At 44.6% G+C, this 21,583-nt stretch overlaps 1 protein-coding gene across 6 annotated transcripts in view; it reads right to left on the bottom strand.

Moving 5' to 3' along the window:
- TIAM2 (TIAM Rac1 associated GEF 2) overlaps window positions 1-21,583 on the bottom strand; it is a 268,214-nt gene that overhangs the window by 116,508 nt on the left and 130,123 nt on the right. For all 6 annotated transcript variants that reach the window (XM_055391088.2, XM_055391086.2, XM_063707972.1 and 3 more), the window contains 3 exons: window positions 16,277-16,387; window positions 13,455-14,654; window positions 6,229-6,664 (listed from right to left, as the gene is read on the bottom strand). In XM_055391088.2, coding sequence (XP_055247063.1) covers window positions 6,229-6,664; window positions 13,455-14,648 — 1,630 coding nt within the window. In that variant the 5' untranslated portion in view covers window positions 14,649-14,654; window positions 16,277-16,387. The remainder of the gene's footprint in view (window positions 1-6,228; window positions 6,665-13,454; window positions 14,655-16,276; window positions 16,388-21,583) is intronic.

Genomic DNA, 21,583 nt, shown 5'->3' with positions numbered 1-21,583 from the left:
GGGAAAGGTGGGGAAAAGATTGAGAAGTCGGATGGTTGCCGTGTCTGTGTAGAAAGAGGTAGACATGGGAGACTTTTCATTTTGTTCTGTACTAAGAAAAATTCTTCTGCCTTGGGATCCTGTTGATCTGTGACCTTACGCCCAACCCTGTGCTCTCTGAAACATGTGCTGTATCCACTCAGGGTTGAATGGATTAAGGGCGGTGCAAGATGTGCTTTGTTAAACAGATGCTTGAAGGCAGCATGCTCGTTAAGAGTCATCACCACTCCCTAATCTCAAGTACCCAGGGACACAAACACTGCGGAAGGCCGCAGGGTCCTCTGCCTAGGAAAACCAGAGACCTTTGTTCACTTGTTTATCTGCTGACCTTCCCTCCACTATTGTCCTGTGACCCTGCCAAATCCCCCTCTGCGAGAAACACCCAAGAATGATCAATTAAAAAAAAAAAAAAAAGTTTGCTTCATTAATTAGAAATTGCATTATAATTATTAGACACAATTTTTAAGCAAACTAAGCTTCTAAAATGCTCACAAATGTGTCCTCTTGTATAGGTTAACTATCCCCTCAAATCTGTATCCAATAAACTTTTTTGACCACTTCTCACGTGGCAACCTCCAGCATACAAATAACAATGACATGACCACCATCTGGGTGCTTCGCAAGTGCCTTTCACATTGACAGGAAAGAAACACCAGCCTGCCTGCACTGTAAACAAATGCCTGGGGCCCACTTCATGGTACTTTATCCTACTGTGTTTGCATCCTCATTCATAAAAGTGCAGACGTTTTGAAAACTATTTCAGTCTTTCCAATTTCATTACTTCCTTTAAAAATAAGTCTTGATATGAACAAACAAGTTTATCCAATAGAACCAATAACAGCACGCAGAAGCCAAGAGAGAAAGATGCCTGCTCCAAGCTTGGACTTCGGAAACAGTACTTTCTCCCTCCATGGTACTTTATGATCTCAAGAAACTGGGCATTTGCTCCTCCCCGCAAATAAAACTCATCCAAACTAACAGGCTGACAGAACTCAAGTATTACAAACAAGGGAAAGTAGCAAGAGGTTTACAGCCAGAGCTGCTTCTTGCAGGCCTGGCCAGTATCTTTTTCCAGCCACTGATGCAGCAGTTAAACTATAAACCAAGTCTTCCCATCGAGTAAGGCCCATCTGATGCTACTGTTGCACATGCTACAAGCCATGACCCGGGGCCCGAGGACCAGGGCGAAGGGGCAGAGCAGCTCCAGCTGCACACACGTCCAAATTCTTTCCGATGGGTTCACGTTCACTTCCCAGCTTCCCTAACACTGGAATTCCAACAGCCATGGTTTAAATCGTGGCATCTAGAGGAAATGAATGCAAACCTTGGGCCAATGCCAAAATGTCACCAAACCTAACAACCCATGGACAACAGACTACCGCTCTAACTTGGAGGCATGAAATCAAAACAGGACATTTCACATTAGAGCCAGGCCAGGAAGTAAAACAACAGGCAGAATTTTGTGGCTATCAAATTTAAAAATCAGGAAATCAATCTTAACTCTATGACATCAAGTTCAACTTCACGGGACTCTGCATCTCTAAGGGGGCACTGGGGCCAGTGGAAACCGGCTGCACCCGTGTCAGTGAAGCCTCTGCCATTCACCCCAGTGCTGGGGGCCCCCAACCCTGCCTTTGCCGTTCACCCCGGTGCTGGGGGCCCCCAGCCCTGCCCAGTCCCTACCAAGCACTGGTGCCATTCACCCCGGTGCTGGGGGCCCCCAGCCCTGCCCAGTCCCTACCAAGCACTGGTGCCATTCACCCCGGTGCTGGGGGCTCCCAGCCCTGCCCAGTCCCTACCAAGCGCTGGTCTTGGCTTGGAGGGGTCGTTGACACTGGACATTCATGCTATGGTAGCAGAAAGAGAAAACAGATTGGCATAGCAATGGCAGTATAGGAATAGAGACGTAATATTAGTAGAAATCTCACCCAGGGGAAAGAGGGCAATTAGTCTTGGTTTTCCCTCAAATCCACCTTTTCTATGACACCCTTTTGACCTCCCATCCCTGCTGCTGGCCCATCTCGGGGCAGAATCACCAGTATCCTAAAATTAGTTTATGAACTCCTCCCCCGACACTGACTATCACTCAGTCTGTTGCATATTTTGAGGGATATGTTTAATGACCTTGCCAACTCTTCAGCCCAGGAAGTCCCCAGTGAACTGCACGAAAATCCACTCACTGGAAAAGACAAATGGAAAGCAGAATTACCCTTGTTGAAAATTTATTACATCCTCCAAAGCCTTGAAAAACATGTACGTCCCTCACATACCTATACATTCCAGGTAGGCAGATAACCAGATGGTTTGTTAATAACGGCTCTCTCCAGAAAACTGTCTCCCATTTATTTACATGGATACTTTAAGGATAATTTAAAAATTAGGCTTAAGAGTGTGTGTGTGTGTGTGTGTGTGTGTGTGTGTGTATACACATATATGTGTTTTTAACTAAGATTAAACCAAACAGTTAAGTCCAAACATTACAACTTGGATTCTAAGCCAAGAAATTAGAACTCAACATACTGAATTCCCAGAGGAAAGAGGTGTAGAAAGCCACATGGAAAAGGTTACGCTAGGAAAAAAAACATCTTTATCACAAGTCTTGCCTTGGCTGCAAAGGAAAGGAAGAAATGTGTGCTTGATAACATTTATACTACAAAGCACCCTTTATCCATGGATCTTGAAGTGTTTTACAAGCAAACACCAGGAAAGCAGGACCTAGCCAAGACTACAAATCTAGCAATGCTCAGTGACAACTCAGGCCCATCACTACCCCTGAAGTTGGTAGCCAGAAGTTCCTGGCCTACCTTTTGGGATAAAATACAGGAAGCTGCCAATCAGCTCTTCCAGCCCTTAAGTGATATCTGCCTGAGTTTCCCTCAAGAAGCCTGTAACAATTTGGCTCTGGAAAAATGTGGTCAGTAGCAGAGAAATCAAAAAGGGAGCATCTTTCCACGTGCCCATGGCTGTCACTGTTGTTTTTTATATTAAAAAATTTAGAATCAGCCTGTCTCCCATCTATTAGTCCCATCCTAACCTCTGCAGGCCCAGAATAAATTCAATGTCTCTTCTACACACTGCTGTTCACTCTCACCCAGTTCTTATTTTCTCCATGCTAAATATCCCTAGATCTTTATGCCCTCCTCCATCTAGCACGGCTCTAAATCTCCTTGTCATCACCTATGGCCCGGCTTCTCAAAGTGGTATATTCTCTCTCTCTCTCTCTCTCACACACACACACACACACACACACACACACACACAGTCACCCTGCCTCCCAGTCTAGCCCCCACCACTAGGGTGATGTATACTGGGGGTTTTGAAATCCATAGACAGGCAGGGAAGAAATTCTCACAGAATTAATTTTAAGAAACAAATTTCACACTTAAAAAGTAGATACGTGACAGATGATGGGGTAACGTGCATCCATTCTAAGTATTCATATCATGTGACTAGGAGGCAGCTTCAGACTATGATTCACAAACAGTCCCAGATGTTTACCCCTTAAGGGAACATGTTCACTCTCTCCCCATTTAGGGATCCTCCAGGACAACCTTTCAAGGATCAATTTCTCATTTCCTAACAAATCTCCTGCAATATTGTGCCCACAAGGAGGGAAACGACCAGCTCTGACCAGGGCAAAGAAAGGAGAGACTGTCATCTCCTTTGCAAGAGATATAGCATTTCTAAGGAGGTAGCTGATGATCACATGACATCTCTAATGAGGTAGCTAAAGATCACATTTGCTCTTTGAAATCACATTTACCTTTTCAGCCACATCAACTTGGAAACACATGGCCTGCAAATTAAATCCCGACATCTTTTTCACTCATAATACTTGTTTTGGTTTGTTTGTTTGTTTGTTTGTTTTTGAGATGGAGTTTCACTCATCGCCCAGGCTGGAGTGCAGTGGCATGATCTCAGCTCTCTGCAACCTCCGCCTCCCAGGTTCAAGCAATTCTGCAGCCTCAGCCTCCTGAGTAGCTGGGATTACAGGAACCTGCCACAATGCCAGGCTAATTATTGTATTTTTAGTAGAGACGGGGTTTCACCATGTTGGCCAGGCTGGTCTCAAACTCCTAACCTCAGGAGATCCACCCGCCTCGGCCTCCCAAAGTGCTGGGATTACAGGTGTGAGCCACCGCACCTGGCCTCACTCATAATAGTTTGCAGCCACATTTCCCTATCCTGTCCTTGGGTAGCTATCTGACTTTTAAACCTTAAAGCAGAACTTTCTTATATCTTTAAATGTTAATCCTGCCAGATTCAACCCACTATTCCATCTTTCCAAATCGTTTCTGTCATTCAATACAGAAATCTGCCTCGCCAGTATGGAAAAACTGGGGACGTTCTTTACCTTCCTCAGCCAGCCACAATGTCTACAAGCATCCAAATCTAGGGATGGAAAAGAGGACTGCAGCATGTGAGGAATGCTGGGCCCCTGGGCTTTGTACACCCGCCGGCCTGCTAGGAAAAGGTATCACTTGGATATGAAATGCCTTTGCAAGTGCCCCTTTACCAGAGGTGCCAGAGGGGCTTGTGGTAACGAAGGCATGATGCCTGCCCTCCACGGTTGGGGGAGCAGGGCTCCAACTGTTCAATAAGGGGCAAAGAAAAGCTAGAAAGGGGTAATTGAGAGGGCACTGGACATTGCACACGTAGTATTTGCAGATGTTTCTGCTCTCTCCTGTGACAGGGAAGGGTATCACTTGACGATGAGGTTTGGCTTTTGAACAACACACTCAGCTCCTCTGACAAAGAGTCCCAGAGGGCTGTGCAGAATGCCAGAAGCTGCGAGGCCGCTCTGTGTGCATCTGCATAAATCAACGCTGTACAGATTTGGAGCTTCTTTCTTCCTCAAGGCAATTATAATTTTTAAATGGCAATGCTTATAAAAAACTTTTCTCATGTCAACAAAACAAATTCTTACTTCTATTGCCTTTATGTTTAAAAAAAAGACAGCTGGTCCATCAATGATAGACTGGATTAAGAAAATGTGGCCCATACACACCATGGAATACTATGCAGCCATAAAAAAGGATGAGTTCCTGTCCTTTGCAGAGACATGGATGAAGCTGGAAACCATCATTCTCAGCAAACTATCACAAGGACAGAAAACCAAACACCACATGTTCTCACTCATAGGTGGGAATTGAACAATGAGAACACTTGGACACAGGGCAGGGAACATCACAAACCGGGGCCTGTTGGGGGATGGGGGAATAGGGGAGGGATAGCATTAGGAGATATACCTAATGTAAATGACGAGTTGATGGGTGCAGCAAACCAACATGGCACACATATACCTATGTAACAAACCTGCATGCACATTGTGCACATGTACCCTAGAACTTAAAGTATATTAAAAAAAAAAAAAAAGACAGCTGCACTTGTTAGTGATGACAACAAATAGACTTTGTTCATAAAGCTGGAATGACAAATCAATAATCCAGATGATAATCTTAGTTGCACAAGCTGGAAAGAAAACCTCTTTGGAGTTCTGAACATGTACGGAATGTGAAATTCAGAAGCTGCCTTCCAAACAACTAAACTACCTTTGGTTACTGACTTTTTTTTTCTCCAAATCCAGCGAAAGTATCAAAAACGGTACAGGCATACCTATAAAATAAGCAATAAGTATTAAATCCAACCATTATAATAGGCCGGGTGCAGTGGTTCATGCCTGTAATCCCAGCACTTTGGGAGGCCAAGGTGGACAACCTGCTTGAGGTCAGGAGTTATGAGAGCAGCCTGGTCAACGTGAAGAATCCCCATCTCTACTAAAAATTAGACAAAACTTAGCCAGGTGTGGTGGCCCACGCCTGTAATTCCAGCTACTCAGGAGGCTGAGGCACGAGAATTGCTTGAGCCTGGGAGGCAGAGGTTGCAGTGAGCTGAGATCCTGCCATTGCACTCCAGCCTGGGCAACAAAGCAAGACTCTGTCTCAAAAAAAATAAAAATAAGTAAAAAAAAATCCAATATTTATTTATTGAACTGCATAATACATGTGAATAGTAGGTAAAGCCTATTTCACGGGTGCGAGAAAGTATCTGCATGAAGGCAGCCCATGGATCCTGTGTCAAACCCCTCATGTGAACTCAGATCAATGCTAGACTCTTGGCACTTCCTGGGAAAGAGCACGGCTGGAGGAAACAATCCCCAGTGGCCTCAGCAGGTGACACTGCACTCACCTTTCAGCGTTACCCAGTACTGTTTCCATTTCCTTCGTGCCACCAGCTCAAGCTTCCTTTCCTTCTGCACAGTGACCAGGGGCTTGAAGAAGAGCCACCCGGCCTTCCGGACCACCCCCTGTTCCTTCTCAAAGAGCAGATCTAGCTGTTCCAGAGAGCTGAGTGACTCGCTGCTGGACTCGGCGGTTTCTGTAGATGTTTCTATGTTCTCAGTGTTGGTCCTGCTCATTTCCAACTCTCGCATGAAATTCTCATAAATGTTCTGCCGGAGGGGATCGCTGCCAATCGCATGTGTGGATTCACTTCTCTGAGACAGGATCTGAGCAGAGCCCCCTGACCACAGAAAAGCAGATGCCTGGGAGGATCCCTGCACATCTGTATTCAGTCCATCAGAGCGACTGTCAAAGTAGTCACTGCCCTCCTTGGACCTCGGCTCCTGTGAGAAACACACATGATCACCCATCAGAGCTTACAGCTATCCAAAGCATCCCTTCTTGCACGCAGCATAAGTGTAATACCAGTGGCTGCTGATAATGTCATGCAAAGCAAGATTCTTGTAACAAAAATACATCTTTAACCTTCAAGTCTTCATACCAGAAAGGATTTTAAAAATCGTGTTGCCCAAGTCAATTTATATCCAGTAGAATTAGCACTTCAAGAGGTAAATAAAATACAAATGGCTCTCCTAAATCTAACCTATGCTTAGCATCGAGAAATTAACTAGTATGTTTACAACACACTAGTGAAGATTACTAGAATGATATTTCTTTCTTCACTGCTAACCATGAATCAGTATCTTCCAGGAAAGAATTCATATTCTTGCAATTTATTTTTTCCCTGGATCATTTGAAAGGTAAATTAGAAAATTACTAGTACCAGGGTAGGGTGGGGAAGATAGGGACTCAGTATTGTTATGCAAAACCCAAAAACTTCTCTTCCTCTCCCTATAGTCCCCAGCTTCTGGCCAAGTGCCCAGGTCTAGACTTCTAGACTTTGAGGTCTCTAGTATCTTATTTTCCCAGTTCATATAGTAAAAATAATAGATGGCGAGGTGGCTCATGCTTGTAATTCTAGCACTTTGAGAGGCCGAGGCAGGTGGATCACCTGAGGCCAGGAGTTCAAAACCAGCCTGGCCAACGTGGTGAACCCGTCTCTACTAAAAATACAAAAATTAGCCAGGCCTGGCGGTGAGCACCTGTAATCCCAGCTACTCAGGTGGCTGAGGCAGGAGAATCACCTGAACCTGGAAGGCAGAGGTTGCTGTGAACCGAGATCACGCCATTGCACTCTAGCCTGGGCAACAAGAGCGAAACTCCATCTCAAAAATAATAATAATAATAATACACTTAGGATTCCTTATCTATGAAGGGTACTGGCTAGTAACTATAGCTTTTTTGTTTTTCTTTTTTTTTTTTTTTTTTTGAGATGGAGTTTCGCTCTCATTGCCCAGGCTGGAGTGCAATGGCGCAATCTTGGCTCACTGCAACCTCTGCCTCCTGGGTTCAAGTGACTCTCCTGCCTCGGCCTCCCAAGTATCTGGGATTACAGGCATGCGCCACCACACCCGGCTAATTTTGTATTTTTAGTAGAGACACGGTTTCTTCATGTTGGTCAGGCTGGTCTCAAACTCCCAACCTCAGGTGATCCGCCCACCTCAGCCTCCCAAAGTGCTGGGATTACAGGCATAAGCCACCGTGCCCAGCCAGTTTTTTTCATAATTAATATTTCTTACTTAGACAATTACTTTCATGAAAAAATATACCCATTTATTCATTCACATCCTTTCATTTGAGTACCTATTTTATTCTAGGTACTGGAGATATCAAAGACATGATTCTTAACTGCAGTATTTACTCCAACACAAAAATCAAACACAGGTAGCTCTAAATACAATTCATACTTATATAATAATGTTGCTCCCTGTGAGGACCAGGTGCATTGAACATCAAGCTGGCCATGCACAGAGCTGAAAACATGAAGACATTTCTCTAATATCTGGATTAGAAGTCTAGTCACTGAAGAAAAATAATTTGCATACAGGCTTTTCACTGGTAAATGGCAGTAATTAAAATTTTCAGCATAAAGTGAGCTTAACTTCTGACTCAAAAGGCACTGACATTCAACATTTATGGTTTAAATGAAGATAACTCTGCAGAGACGCCAAGCACACTCAAGACTACTCAGCTGCTAGTGGGCTTTCGATTATATTTTCTTATGCATTAAAATAAAAATGATGGAAAACTGGGTCAAGGACCATTGACTAAAGGCCTTATTTTGAATATTACATTGTATAGAGAGGTTTCCTTTTCAGAAATTTCATCCAAAAATCAAGTTGCAATTACTTGCTGTTTTATAAGAGAATAATCACACAACTGGAGAGTACTTCCAAATACCCAGGAGCCATGAACAACTGCGCCCCAAGCAGATATTACAAATAGAAATATGATTTGCCACTGTTTACACTGCATCTCCAGTCATATTTATTTATATACTGATGCTTATGCATAACAGAGCAAATAAACCAGCTGTTGTGAGTCACTTGGACAGGAAACTTTAGAAATACAGTTTTTTTTTTTAATTGTCAATTTGTTGCTTTTCAAAAACTCCTGGCTGGGCTCGGTGGCTCACGCCTGTAATCCCAGCACTTTGGGAGGCCGAGGTGGGCGGATCATGAGATCAGGAGATCGAGACCATCCTGGCTAACACGGTGAAACCCTGTCTCTACAAAAAATACGAAAAATTAGCCAGGTGCGGCGGCACATGCCTGTAGTCCCAGCTACTTGGGATGCTGAGGCAGGAGAATCGCTTGAACCCGGGAGGCGGAGGTTGCAGTGAGTAGAGATCACGCCACTGCACTCCAGCCTGGGCGACAGAGCGAGACTCTGTCTCAAAAGAAAAACAAAACAAAAAACAAAAAACTCCTAAAAGATGAAGAAACACTTCTCGTCTAGCTAGTATTAACATTATCTCAGTTATAAATATGTCCCTCTGACTCATCACCCAAAAACACTGGAATTACCTCTGATACCCTGCAAGAGCTATGACGGAATATGCTTCAAAACAAGCCCAACTCTGCCACAGAAAGGCACAGAAGTCCCAAAGTTAAGTGTGACCTACACACACTCTTGACACTGCTTCTCAAGTTACAGTGCCAACTTTTAAATGTTTAACCATAGCAAAGCAAGGAGTTTTCTTTTTCAGAAATGGGGGTGGGGGGGTGGGGGGATGCATTTTAGCATTTATAACTTATTCTTATACATAGGTATGAACTCTCCCAGTCTCTAATAAATTTCCAAATCTTTTTATCTAGAATCCTAATAGCCAGTCACTAATTTTCAGGCTAATAAAAAAGAGCCTTTAAAAAATATAGAATGTCTTTAAATAGGTTCAGCTAGAATTCTTATCATCTGTTATGCAGATGAAACTAAGGTGCCTGCTATACATATATATATACACACACACAAATCATACGATTTCCATTTCCATACAAATGACTTCACTTCCATCAAATCGAATAATCAGAAACAAGGGCTAATGTAACTTGATGACTAGGGAAGTACAGCAGAGTGGAGATGAGTAAAGACTCAAGAGTAAAAACTCAAGCCAGGTGGCTCATGCCTGTTATCCCAGCACTTTGGGAGGCCGAGGAGGGTGGATCACCTGAGGTCGGGAGTTCGAGACCAGCCTGACCAACATGGAGAAACCCCGTCTCTACTAAAAATACAAAATCAGCTGGGGGTGGTGGCACAGTCCTGTAATCCGGATCAGCTACTCAGGACGCTGAGGCAGGAGAATCGCTTGAGTGAGCCGACATGGCGCCATTGCACTACAGCCTGGGAAAAAAGAGTGAGACTCCATCTCAAAAAAAAAAAAAAAAAGTAAAAACTCAAGAGATGTCACTCTACAGAAAGACATGCACTGCAAGATTCCACTTATACGTGGAATCTGAAATAGTCCAACTCATTGAAGCAGAGAGTACAATGGTGGTTGCCAGGGGCAGGAGAGGGAAATGGGAAGATGCTGCTCAAAGGGTACAAAGCTTCAGTTTTGCAGGAGGAATAAGTTCTGGAGCTCTAAGGTAAATTATGGTGACTACAGTTAATAATACTATATTCTATGCTTAAAATTTGCTAAGAAGGTACTTTTTTTTAACAGAGAGACTCCATCTCAAAAAATAAATAAAATAAAATAAATAATAAAATTCTAATTCCTTGATTCTAACCAGTTTTTTGTTGTTGTTGTTTTGTTGTTGTTGTTGCTGTTTTGTTGTTGTTGTTGAGATGGAGTCTCACTCTGTTGCCCAGGCTGGAGTGCACTGGCGTGATCTCAGCTCACTGCAACCTCTACCTCCCAGGTTCAAGCGATTCTCCTGCCTCTGCCTCCCAAGTAGTGGGACTAACAGGCACATGCCAGCATGCCCAGCTAATTTTCATTAGAGATGGGATTTCACCAAGTTGGCCAGGTTGGTCTCAAACTCCTGACCTCCAGTGATCCGCCCGCCTCAGCCTCCCAAAGTGCTGGGATGACAGGCGTGAGCCACCACACCCAGCCCTAACCGGTTTGTTTTTAACTCTACAGGCACACAATTCGGAGTTAAGTTTTTGGACAATGCAGAATTGAAGGAGACCCAGTTCCCGTGGGTAGGAGAGGCAAGGAGGGTCACTTGACAGGAGAGGCAAGGAGGGATACTTACCCGTGATAGAATGATTCATACACAGCAGCCACTGGTCTACATCTGAACCAAGTGGGAACTGACACTGAATGCAGCTCACTAGAGCCGCGTGTAAGCCAGGCCACATACACAGATGAGCAACACACTCAGTGCACATAAGAGATGCACATAAGAGATGCAGAATCATTGGCTCGATGCCACCACCAATTAGGGGACACAGCGGATGACAGCTGAACACAGGTGGGCACCCTAACACTTGAATCAAAAAGGCGTGGACATTGTCCACCTGGGACTGCAGCCCTCAAGTAAGCAGAAGCTGCGTCTCCCATTATGCTCAGTGGGGATCAGTTGTTTAGGAAACGGGAGCTGAGAGAAAAAAGTCAAGGAAATCTCTACTATTTTGTGGTTTAGTCTGAAAAAGTGATGATCCAGGAGTAAAATCACTATACAAATTACTACAATATATTCAGGGATATGAAGAGGTCCTGAAAACAGGATGCTGATCATCTGTTCTTCACCTCTGTGTGAAGGAAGAGGAGGGAGAACCGAAGCCCAGCACAGGAGGGGGTGGTGGAGGCAGACACGCTATATACATCAGAAGGAAGTAACGAAAGTCAAACTTCATAAATCTGAAGCAATCTACTCAAAAAAGTTATATTATTTTCCACCCCTAAATCTCTATATAATTTTATAATTTTATGTCTATCTAGGATGCAATTCTGCTAGAGACTAACTGCCCACACAAATTCCCTTCAACTCCATGACTTATACAGAGTAATTTAAAAAGAAGCTTCTCCCCTATATAAATAATCAAAAATAAAAACAAATAACAAAACAACAACAAACTGAAAATCTAGCAATTGCCACTAATTACCTAAAAAGGCAAACTATCACTTTTCTTCCTGGTGGATAAGCCACTTTGCTCCCCCAGTAAAACTTTACATGCCATGATACAGAAGTATATTCATCGTTCTTATTTTATCAGTTTTATCAGTATATATATTTTTCTATTACATGCACTTAGGTACAAGATATTTTTAGGATGCCATTAGCTATCTCCATGAGGAGGTTAAGATTACACATATAGGCCGGATGTGGTGGCTCACGCTTGTAATCCCAGCATGTTGGGAGGCCGAGGCAGGTGGATCACCTGAGGTCAGGAGTTCCAGACCAGCCTGGCCAACATGGTGAAACCCTGTCTCTACTAAAATACAAAAATTAGCCAGGCATGGTGGTGCACGCCTGTAATGCCAGCTACTCAGGAGGCTGAGGCAGCAGAATCGCTTGGACACGGGAGGCAGAGGTTGCAGTGAGCCAAGATCGCACCATTGCACTCCAGCCTGGGCAACAGAGCGATACTCTGTCTCAAAAAAAAGAAAAAAGAAAAAGATTACACATGTAGATATATCATCAACTTTTTTTTTTGATGTACCAACTTAAGCATAGAAATTTTAATTTCATCAGAGTAATATCAAGTTCAACAAGCCTATTCAACCAAAAATAATGACAATCTCATCTGTTTTATTTGGACTGTAAGAATGAGGTCTAGTAAAATTCTCAGATAACCAATTCTTTCAGGAATTCTCTCCAACTCTGTACTTACTTTTTTTTTTTTTTTTTTTTTTAAAGACAGAGTCTCTCTCTGTTGCCCAGGTGTGATCTCAGCTCACTGTAACCTCTGCCTCCCAGGTTCAAGCGATTCTCCTGCCTCAGCCTCCTGAGTAGCTGGGATTACAGGCACCCGCCACCACGCCAGGCTAATTTTTGTATTTTGGGTACAGACAGGGTTTCACCATGTTGGCCAGGCTGGTCTCAAACTCCTGGCCTCAAGTGATCTGTCTGCTTTGGCATCCCCAAGTGCTGGGATGACAGGCATGAGCTGCCACACCGGCTATGGCCAAGTCTTAAGATTAGGCCTGTGGAGTGCATGGAAGAGTGCAGGCACATGCACAGAACCAGAATCCTATTGACTGAACATTTGTTTCCCCCCTCCCCAAAATCCATGTTGAGGCCTTAACTACCAGTGGATGATATTTAACTGACATCTTTGAGAGGTAATTGGTTTAGAGGGGGTCATGAGGGTAGAGTCCCCATGATGGGATTAGGGTCCTTATAAGAAGAGGAAAAGAGCCTAGACCTCCTGCTCTCTCTGCCGTGTGAGGACACAGTGAGAAGGCGGCCGTCTGCAGCCAGGAAGAGAGCCCTCCCCAGAATCGGACCACACTGGCACTCTGACCTCTGACTTCCAGCCTCCAGAATTATGAGAAATAGATGTCTGTTGATTAAACCAAGTCTGTGGTATTTTGTTTGCAGCCCAAGCTGACTAAGACATGGGAAGATTAAAGTTGTGGGCTAAAAGTGAAAATATCTGAAGCAAAAGAGAAAACAAGCCCACACCTGAAAATGAGATGAGCCAGGCTTTCCACTGAACTCTTCACTTTTGCCAGATCACTTAAGCACCCCGACAACACTCTATGGTGGCTTCTACTAACCTTCCCCTTCTCCAGGTGGGGAAACTGTGGGGACCCTTCCCTCTGCTCTAAGGTACGCTCACCTGGAGTTTCCTTTTCTTCCTTGAGAGGCTTCCCGTCCAGTCACTGATCCGTCGCATCCTGGCTTTGAGGGAGTCCTTCTTCGCAGTATCCTCAACTAAGGCTTTGGGCTTCCGACAGGGGAGAGTGAAGGAACTGTACTGGACGGGGTCCCTGTGTGCCACCCTGGAGGGCACATCAATGTCAGAAGCAAAAGAGACACGGTTGCTCAGGCTGGCATGCGTGCCCATGTATTCATCAGAAAGGCGGATACCTGAGGGGGAGAGGCTCCCCAGGTTGGCATCTTTGTACAGTTCCCGGAGGGAGGAGAGGGAAGAGCTTTGGTTGAAAGGCTTTTTGGCATCGCCAGGTGGGAAGCTGGCATGGAGGCTGGGGTCAGGCATGCCGGGGGCCAGGAAGGAGCCCTCAGCCTCGCTCAGCTCTCCAGCATTGCCCCAAGGGGAGTCGTACCAGGATGACTCAGAACTCAGGGAGCTGCCTTTGCTGGACCGCAGGCGAGAGTCCGTGGGAGAGGGGCGATGGCTGGGCAGGGAATCGGCGCTGGACTCTCTCCTGGCTTCAGGCACAGGGGAGGTTTCCGATGCTAAGGTAGGTGAGTACCTCAGCAGCTGCACCGGCTCACTGCAGTCCTCTGCAGGCACTTTGCTGGGGTTGCCACCATTGTGGAACTCGACCCTTAAACACCCATCCAGCTTCCCCAGCGTTTTGATCAGCACTCGGGGGCTCTTGCGGTCTTCACCCGGTGGGGTGGAGGCAATGCTCTCATTCCTTCCGTAGCAGTTGAGAAGGTGTCCGTTGCAGTCTCTGGAGGTGACGTGGTTATCTGCCGGCTCGTGGCCAACAGAGTGGAAGCCGTTCTCAGTTGAGAAAGCAGCATTGATGCCCTGGAAATCCTTCCCTGGGGCATTTGTCCTGTGCGTGGAGTAGGCAACACCTCTGGAGACCTTGCATGTGGGGCCACCGAGTCTCGATGCGTAAGGCTGGTTACTCTTAAAGTGAGAAAGGCAGCTTCGGGCCAGGGACCTGGACTTGTAACCTGCTCCGCTGCTTCCGTGACCCCATCCATGCAATGACTTTTCCTCTTTTGTATGAATGCCACGTATTTTCAGGGAGCAAGGAATTTGCTTAGCACCAGTAATAGTATTGCTATGATTTTTAGATCCTTGAAGGGTGTACTGACTGTCGGAGTTGCCCATTTTAACCTAAATTAAGAACAGTTGCATCAGTAAGACCGTGGCCTAAATTACATTCCATTATGACAGAACTTTCTAAAAAGAATACCCTGCATATTACACAGCAACTTCAGTGCCTGGAAGGACTCAGAGGAGTAGGGACAAGAGTCAGTCAGTAGAACAGGCTCTCCTTATTTTGCAAGGCTGCTCATCAGCTAGAGAGACAGCACTGCACACCTGTCTGCTAATTATTTTAAAGACATTATTCATTATACAATATTAATTTAGAAGCCGAACAGGCATAAAAATCAGCTTATGAGAAAGATCTGCTTCAGGCTTGGTGTTGAGAGACTTTGAATGATTTTTTTTTTGCTTTTTTTTTTGAGACAGGGTCTCACTGTTATCATCCAGGCTGGAGTGCAGTGCTGCAGTCACAGCTCACTGCAGCCTCGACTTCCTAGGCTCAAGTGATCCTCCTGCCTTAGCTTCCCAAGTAGCTGGGACTATAGGCACGTGCTACCATTCTCAAGCTCGGGCTTTTTTTTTTTTTTTTTTTTTTTTAAGATATGGGGTCTCACTCTGTTGCTCCAGGCTGGTCTTGAACTCCTGGGCTCAAGAGATCCTCTTGCCTCGGCCTCCCAAAGTGCTAGCATCACAGGTGTGAGCCACCACACCTGACCAAACTAATGATTCTTGAAGAGAAAAAGTAGGGAAAGTATCTTTATTCTGTCAGTCTAAATACACAGATCTCAGTGATCAGAGAGATACATTTTCATTATACATAAACTACTGGTAGAGCTAAAATCTCTCCACAGTATTTTGAGAGATTTTTGCTCAAAAACTACCACATTTTTATAACATGACACCAGGTACCAAGCTCTGTTGGGGCTCTAGGAATACCACAAAAGAAAAAGGCCTGGAAGTCCTCAAAAATGAGGCTGAGATGAAAAATGGGGGAAAAAATAAGAGCTCTCATTTGGGAAAGAAAAACATTTTAATAAAACTAATCTCTAGAGCTTTTCTAAAGACTTCAGGTAGCTTCACTTTAGAATATGATGAGAGAAATACGTATGAAGCTGACTTAGAATACAGGCATCAGAAAAATTTAATATTAGACTCTTACTTCCTTGTAAAAACCCCAGTTTGCTCAAGGAGTCTATTAGTTAAGCCAAACTCAAAGTGAAAAGGGGGAGAGGGAGGGAGGGAGGAAGGGAGGAAAGAAGAAACCATCTCTTTTGATTCTGAAATAATTTTTTTGAGGTGGGATCTTGCTATGTTGCCTAGGCTGGTTTCAAACCCCTGGGCTCAAGGGATTCTCCTGCCTCAGCCTCCCAAGTAGCTGGAACTACAGGCACATGCCGCCATGCCCAGCTAGTTTCTCACTCAAACCAGTATATCACTATTTTAGGTCAGTTGGAGGTGATGCTCTTCTGGTGAGATCTCCAGCTATATTTAGTAGGCTTTTTAATTCTTTTATATCTAAGAATGTGTAGCCACGAAACAGAAGTTAAATGGATTGACTTTTCTTTGGTGGTAATTATCAAATATTTTAAAACCAAAATCGCCAGCCCAAATAATTAAACCTTTACTTATTACCTTAATCACAGTCATGCAACTTGACATGACCCCCCAGGCACAAGGGTTGGGTTTACCTGAAGTCTAGTTTCTGCTCTGAGGGAGGTTAGTGGTCAGTAGGCTTTACATGGTCTCGGGAGCAACACAGCACATTTCACAAGCACGCAAAGTGAGTCCACGAAGTGAGCCTGAAAAACAGAAACGCAAGAAAACTCTGTGAAGCGTTGTACTCCAAGCTCCCACAAAGTCAAAAGGAAGCTTTAACACAAATGATATGAAGAAGCAACTGGTGTCCAGGGTCACTGTCAAGGTAATAAATGAAATGTCTGTGAACCGTGTGATTCATCAGGGTCATTTGAAGCCAGAACTGCCCACCCAGTCTTGCAAAGGCCACCAACTCAACACCCAGTCTGCAGTCAAATGCATGCCTTTGTTTCAGGGGAGACCGCTCCAGTGAGTCATGCGTGGCTCATCTGTCACCACGACCAGGAAAACAACTCTCAGTCTCACAGGGCTGCAGGAGCGTCGGGCTGTGTGACGAGAGGGGGCCCTTGTTCTCTATTTGACCAAGCAGTAAAAACAAAGCCCAAAATATAACATCACAGTGAATAGTCCTCGGTTGAAATAATTTAGCTTGTAGAGGTTGACCTCATAAATGAGATTAAAGGCTTTTTCAAGCACATGTTAGCAGGGGCAAGAGGTCCCCCTCTGAGGGATAAGGCAGGGCTTCTGAAAGGGAGGAGGACTGGCTGAGATGGGGAGGCTCCCCTCTGGCCGTGCTCACTGCTGGACACGAAGCCACAGACACGGGAAGCAGAGGGGTGAGGCCTTAATAGTGACTTTTTGTTCCTTTTTTAAAAAAAAAAAAAAAGTTTATTTGTAATTGTGGTCAAACATGGATAACATAACATTTTTCATCTTACCCTTTATTTATTTATTTATTTATTTATTTATTTATTTATTCATTTATTTGAGACAGAGTTTTGTTCTTCTTGCCCAGGCGGGAGTGCAGTGGCACAATCTCGGCTCACTGCAACCTCCACCTACTGGGTTCAAGCGATTCTCCTGCCTCAGCCTCCTGAGTAACTGGGATTACAGGCACGCACCACCACACCCAGCTAATTTTGTATTTTTAGTAGAGACAGGGTTTCTCCATGTTGGTCAGACTGTTCTCGAACTCCCGACCTCAGGTGATCTGCCCACCTCAGCCTCCCAAAGCGCTGGGATTACAGGCGTGAGCCACCGCGCCTGGCCCATCTTACCCATTTTTAAATGTACAGGGCAGCAGTAAGTACACTGTTGTACAACCGTCACCGACACCCATCTTCAGAACTTTTTCCATCTTGCAGAACAGAAACTCTGCACCCATTAAACAGCAATTCCCTGGTCCCACAGCCCCTGGCAACTGTCACTCTACTTTCTGCCTCTATGAATTTGAGGACTCTAGATACCGCATATAAGTGAAAGTATTTGTCTTTTTGCAAGTGGCTTATTTCACTTAGTATAATGCCCTCAAGTTTCATCCACGTGGTAGCAGATGTCAGAATTTCCTTCCTTGTTAAGGCTGAATAGCATTCTATTACATGTGCATGCCACATTTTGTTTATTCATTCATCCCATGGAGAGACACTTGGGTTGCTTCCACCTCTTGGCTATTATGAATAACGCTGCTATGACCATGGGTGTTTAACTAGCTCTTCCAGACCCTGCTTTCAATTCTTCAGGATATATACCCAGAAGTGGAAATGCAATAGCATTAGGTTATTCTATTTTTATTTTATTTTTAGAAAATAAACTATTTATTGTCATAAGCACACCACTTAGGTTATTCTATTTGTAATTCTTTTTTTTTCTCTTTTTTTGGAGACAGAGTCTTGCTCTGTCATCCAGGCTGGAGTGCAGTGGCACAATCTGGGCTCACTGCAACCTCCGCCTCCCAGGTCCAAGTGATTCCCCTGCCTCAGTCTCTCAAGTAGCTGTGATTATAGGTGCACACCATTACACCAGATAATTTTTCTGTTTTTAGTAGAGACAGGGCTTCACCGTGTTGGCCAGGCTGGTCTCGAACTTCCGGCCTCAAGTGATCCACTCACCTCAGCCTCCCAAAGTGCTGGGATAACAGGCGTGAGCCACCGCGCCCAGCCCTATTTTTAATTCTTTATGGAACTGCCATACTGTTTTCCGCAACAGCTGCACCATTTTACATGCTCACCAACAGTGCGGCAGAGTTCCAATTCCTCCACATCCTCACCCATGCTTGTTATTTTCTGTTTTTCGACAGTAGTTATCCTAATGGACATAGGCAGTATTTCATTATGGGTTTCATTTGCATTTCTCTAATGATAAGTGATATTGAGCCATCTTTTTCATGTGCTTATTGGCTACTGTATATCTTCTTAGGAGGGTTCAATGGCACCTTTTATTTTTTTTTTTTGAGACAGAGTCTCACTCTGTTACCCAGGCTGGAGTACAGCGGTACAATCTTGACTCACTGCAATCTGTGCCTCCCGGGTTCAAGTGATTCCCCTGCCTCAGCTTCCTGAGCATCTGGGATTACAAGTGCCTGCCACCACACCCAGCTAATTTTTGCATTTTTAGTAGAGACGGGGTTTCACCATGTTAGCCAGGCTGGTCTCGAACTCTCAGGTGATCCACCTGCCTCGGCCTCCCAAAGTTCTGGGATTACAAGCCTGAGGCACCGCACCCGGCCTCAGTGGTGACTTTTACAGTTAGTGAGAGGAGAAGCAAGACACTGGAGCTAGGTTCCTCTAACAAAGACAAAGACAAATCTCCTGCCTGAGTCTATCCACGCAGATACATTTTAAATTAAAAAAAAAAAAAAAAAGTCAAATAGATTTTCCACTTGGCCATTGGCAGGAAATCCAATAGCTCAGCCTCTAATTAATGAGGACTGAGAAGGTGCCTGCTATGCTGCCGGCACCCTACCTTTTAGTAGGCAGCTGTGCCACACATCTAAAAAGGGGATAGCAACTGCTAGACTTGCCACTAGAAGCTGGCCCCATCTCACACATGGGGCTGGACCACAAGAACCCCACCTTTTAAAAGTCCAAAACCAGCTGGGTGTGGTGGCTCACGCCTGTAATCCCAGCACTTTGGGAGGCCGAGGCGGGGCAGATCACCTGAGGTCGGGAGTTCGAGACCAGCCTGATCAACATGGAGAAACCCCGTCTCTACTAAAACTATAAAATTAGCCAGGCATGGTGGCGCATGCCTGTAATCCCAGCTACTCAGGAGGCTGAGGCAAGAGAATCGCTTAAACGCCAGAGGCAGAGGTTGCGGTGAGCCGAGATTGTGCCATTGCACTCCAGCCTGGGCAACAAGAGCAAAACTCAGTCTCAAAAGAGAAAAATATTTCAAAACCTGGCTGGGCATGGTGGCTCAAGCCTGTAATCCCAGCACTTTGGGAATCCGAGGCAGATGGAGCACTTAAGCCCAGGAGTTCGAGACCAGCCTGGCCAAAATGGTGAAACTCCATCTCCACTAAATCTACAAAAAAATTAGCCGAGTGTGGTGGCACACACCTGTAATCCCAGCTACTTCGGAGGCTGAGGTGGGAGAATTGCTTGAATTGGGAGGCAGAGGTTGCAGTGAGCTGAGATTAAGCCACTGGACTCCAGCCTGGGTGACAGACACAGCAAGACTGTCAACTCTGTCTCAAAAATGATGATGATAATAATACATAAACAAATAAATAAAGTTCAAAGCCTGAGCTGTTGAACCTTAGCTACCCTTTCATTTTTTAACTGAGGGAACTACAAATGGCCAGAGAAGCTCCTGGCTGCTGCCACTCAGACTGCCACAGTGAATGGATCAGAGTGAGCCTTCATTTGTTTCCTTTTGTAAAGACCAAGGTCCAGCGATGACACTGGAGGCGAAAGGCTCCCGGCCGCTCACTCCTCAACCACCTCTCTTTGTCAGCCCTCCCTAGCTGCAGCACACACAGCACAGGCCCTGAGCTCGCCAAAACCAGCAGACAAAACTGCAACTGAGTGGCCGACTGTGTCAGCCGCTCACAGACACACAAAGAGGCCAGAATTCAAAGCCGTAGAATCACTCCCAGGTGGAAGTTTCTGCCCCAGCGGCAGGTTAGAACCTAAGCTCATCTTACTACTTTTGCAATTAAATAGCTTAATTTTTTTATTTCATGGGATATTTCTAAAAACACAGGAGACCCCCATCCTCTACTGGATGCTGTGCACTCAAGGCCTAGCACCTGGAGGCTCATATAAGCACTCAACAGACACCTGTGGGACCAAATGACAGCAATTCCTGTGCTACACAGTTGATGCGGACCCCAGACCAAGGGCAGGAATCCTCCTTACTGGGTATGACAGAAAGACTGGTGTATCAACTCACGAGGATACATTTCCATAATTAAGATAGAGAAAAGCAAACAGAGAGTGACAGAAATATAGAACAAAGTGCATTTTCACATATGCATAATGCTGACCAAATGTGCAATGTTGGGTCAATCCTGGCAGGGAAGAAAAAAAAAAAAACAGCCTTAAACAGTAGGAGGAAGAATTTATCCAATATTTATGAGAAATTTATTGACAGGAAGGATACTCCCTGAGGGAAGCTAAGTAATTATTGTCCCTGAGGAATTGACAAATTGAACAGATATTTTTTTGTCATGCTTCAGCTATGATTTTTGTCTGGAAGCAAGGGAATATTTAAGGCAAATGTTAGTAACCTCTGGCCCCCTGACTCCTTTACTAAAGGAATTTTATGATATTCAAGTTTAAAAACTATTTTAGTTAATAGAAAGGGGGCTGAAAAAAATTTAAAAAACAACAGATTTCATTCATGTAAACTCTTCAAAAAAAAAAAAAGTACTTTAAAAGGGCCTGGTGTTTACAAATAGCAAAAGTATGTATAGGTATAGTCACCTGCAGCAACCCCTGTGAAGGTATTCTAACCTGCAGGAAGAGGTATGAAGTATAACAACATGTGGCAAGGCCCAGGGCTGGTAGAGACGTAATTTAAGTGAAGTCACTCTGGAATAATGTGGCACCAAGAATGTGTATACTTAGCAAACATTTTATGCTGTGTACAAACTTTTTTATAATTATTTTTTATTTACGGGACAATTATAATAAATATTGGAATTTTAAAAAACTTATCACAATGACATGGACCTAGAACAAAAAAAAAAATCCTACCATCCATTCTCCATTCCCTCCCAATCCCCAAAATCCTACCTCCCATTCTCCATTCTCTCCCAGTCCCCATTCACATGAGTATGCTCTGTAGCTTTTTAAGCTAAAATTACCAAGAGTGGAAGTTTTTCTTTTTTAAAAGTGTGATCAATAACCACACCAGAAGTGTGCAGCAATGTGGAGGAATGTCCTAAGTATGCCATC

Source organism: Gorilla gorilla, chromosome 5 (genome assembly GCF_029281585.2).
Source record: "Gorilla gorilla gorilla isolate KB3781 chromosome 5, NHGRI_mGorGor1-v2.1_pri, whole genome shotgun sequence".
Lineage (NCBI taxonomy): Eukaryota > Metazoa > Chordata > Mammalia > Primates > Hominidae > Gorilla > Gorilla gorilla.
Note: the sequence above shows the minus strand (reverse complement) of the source record. Positions and strands in the feature narration are given on the sequence as shown.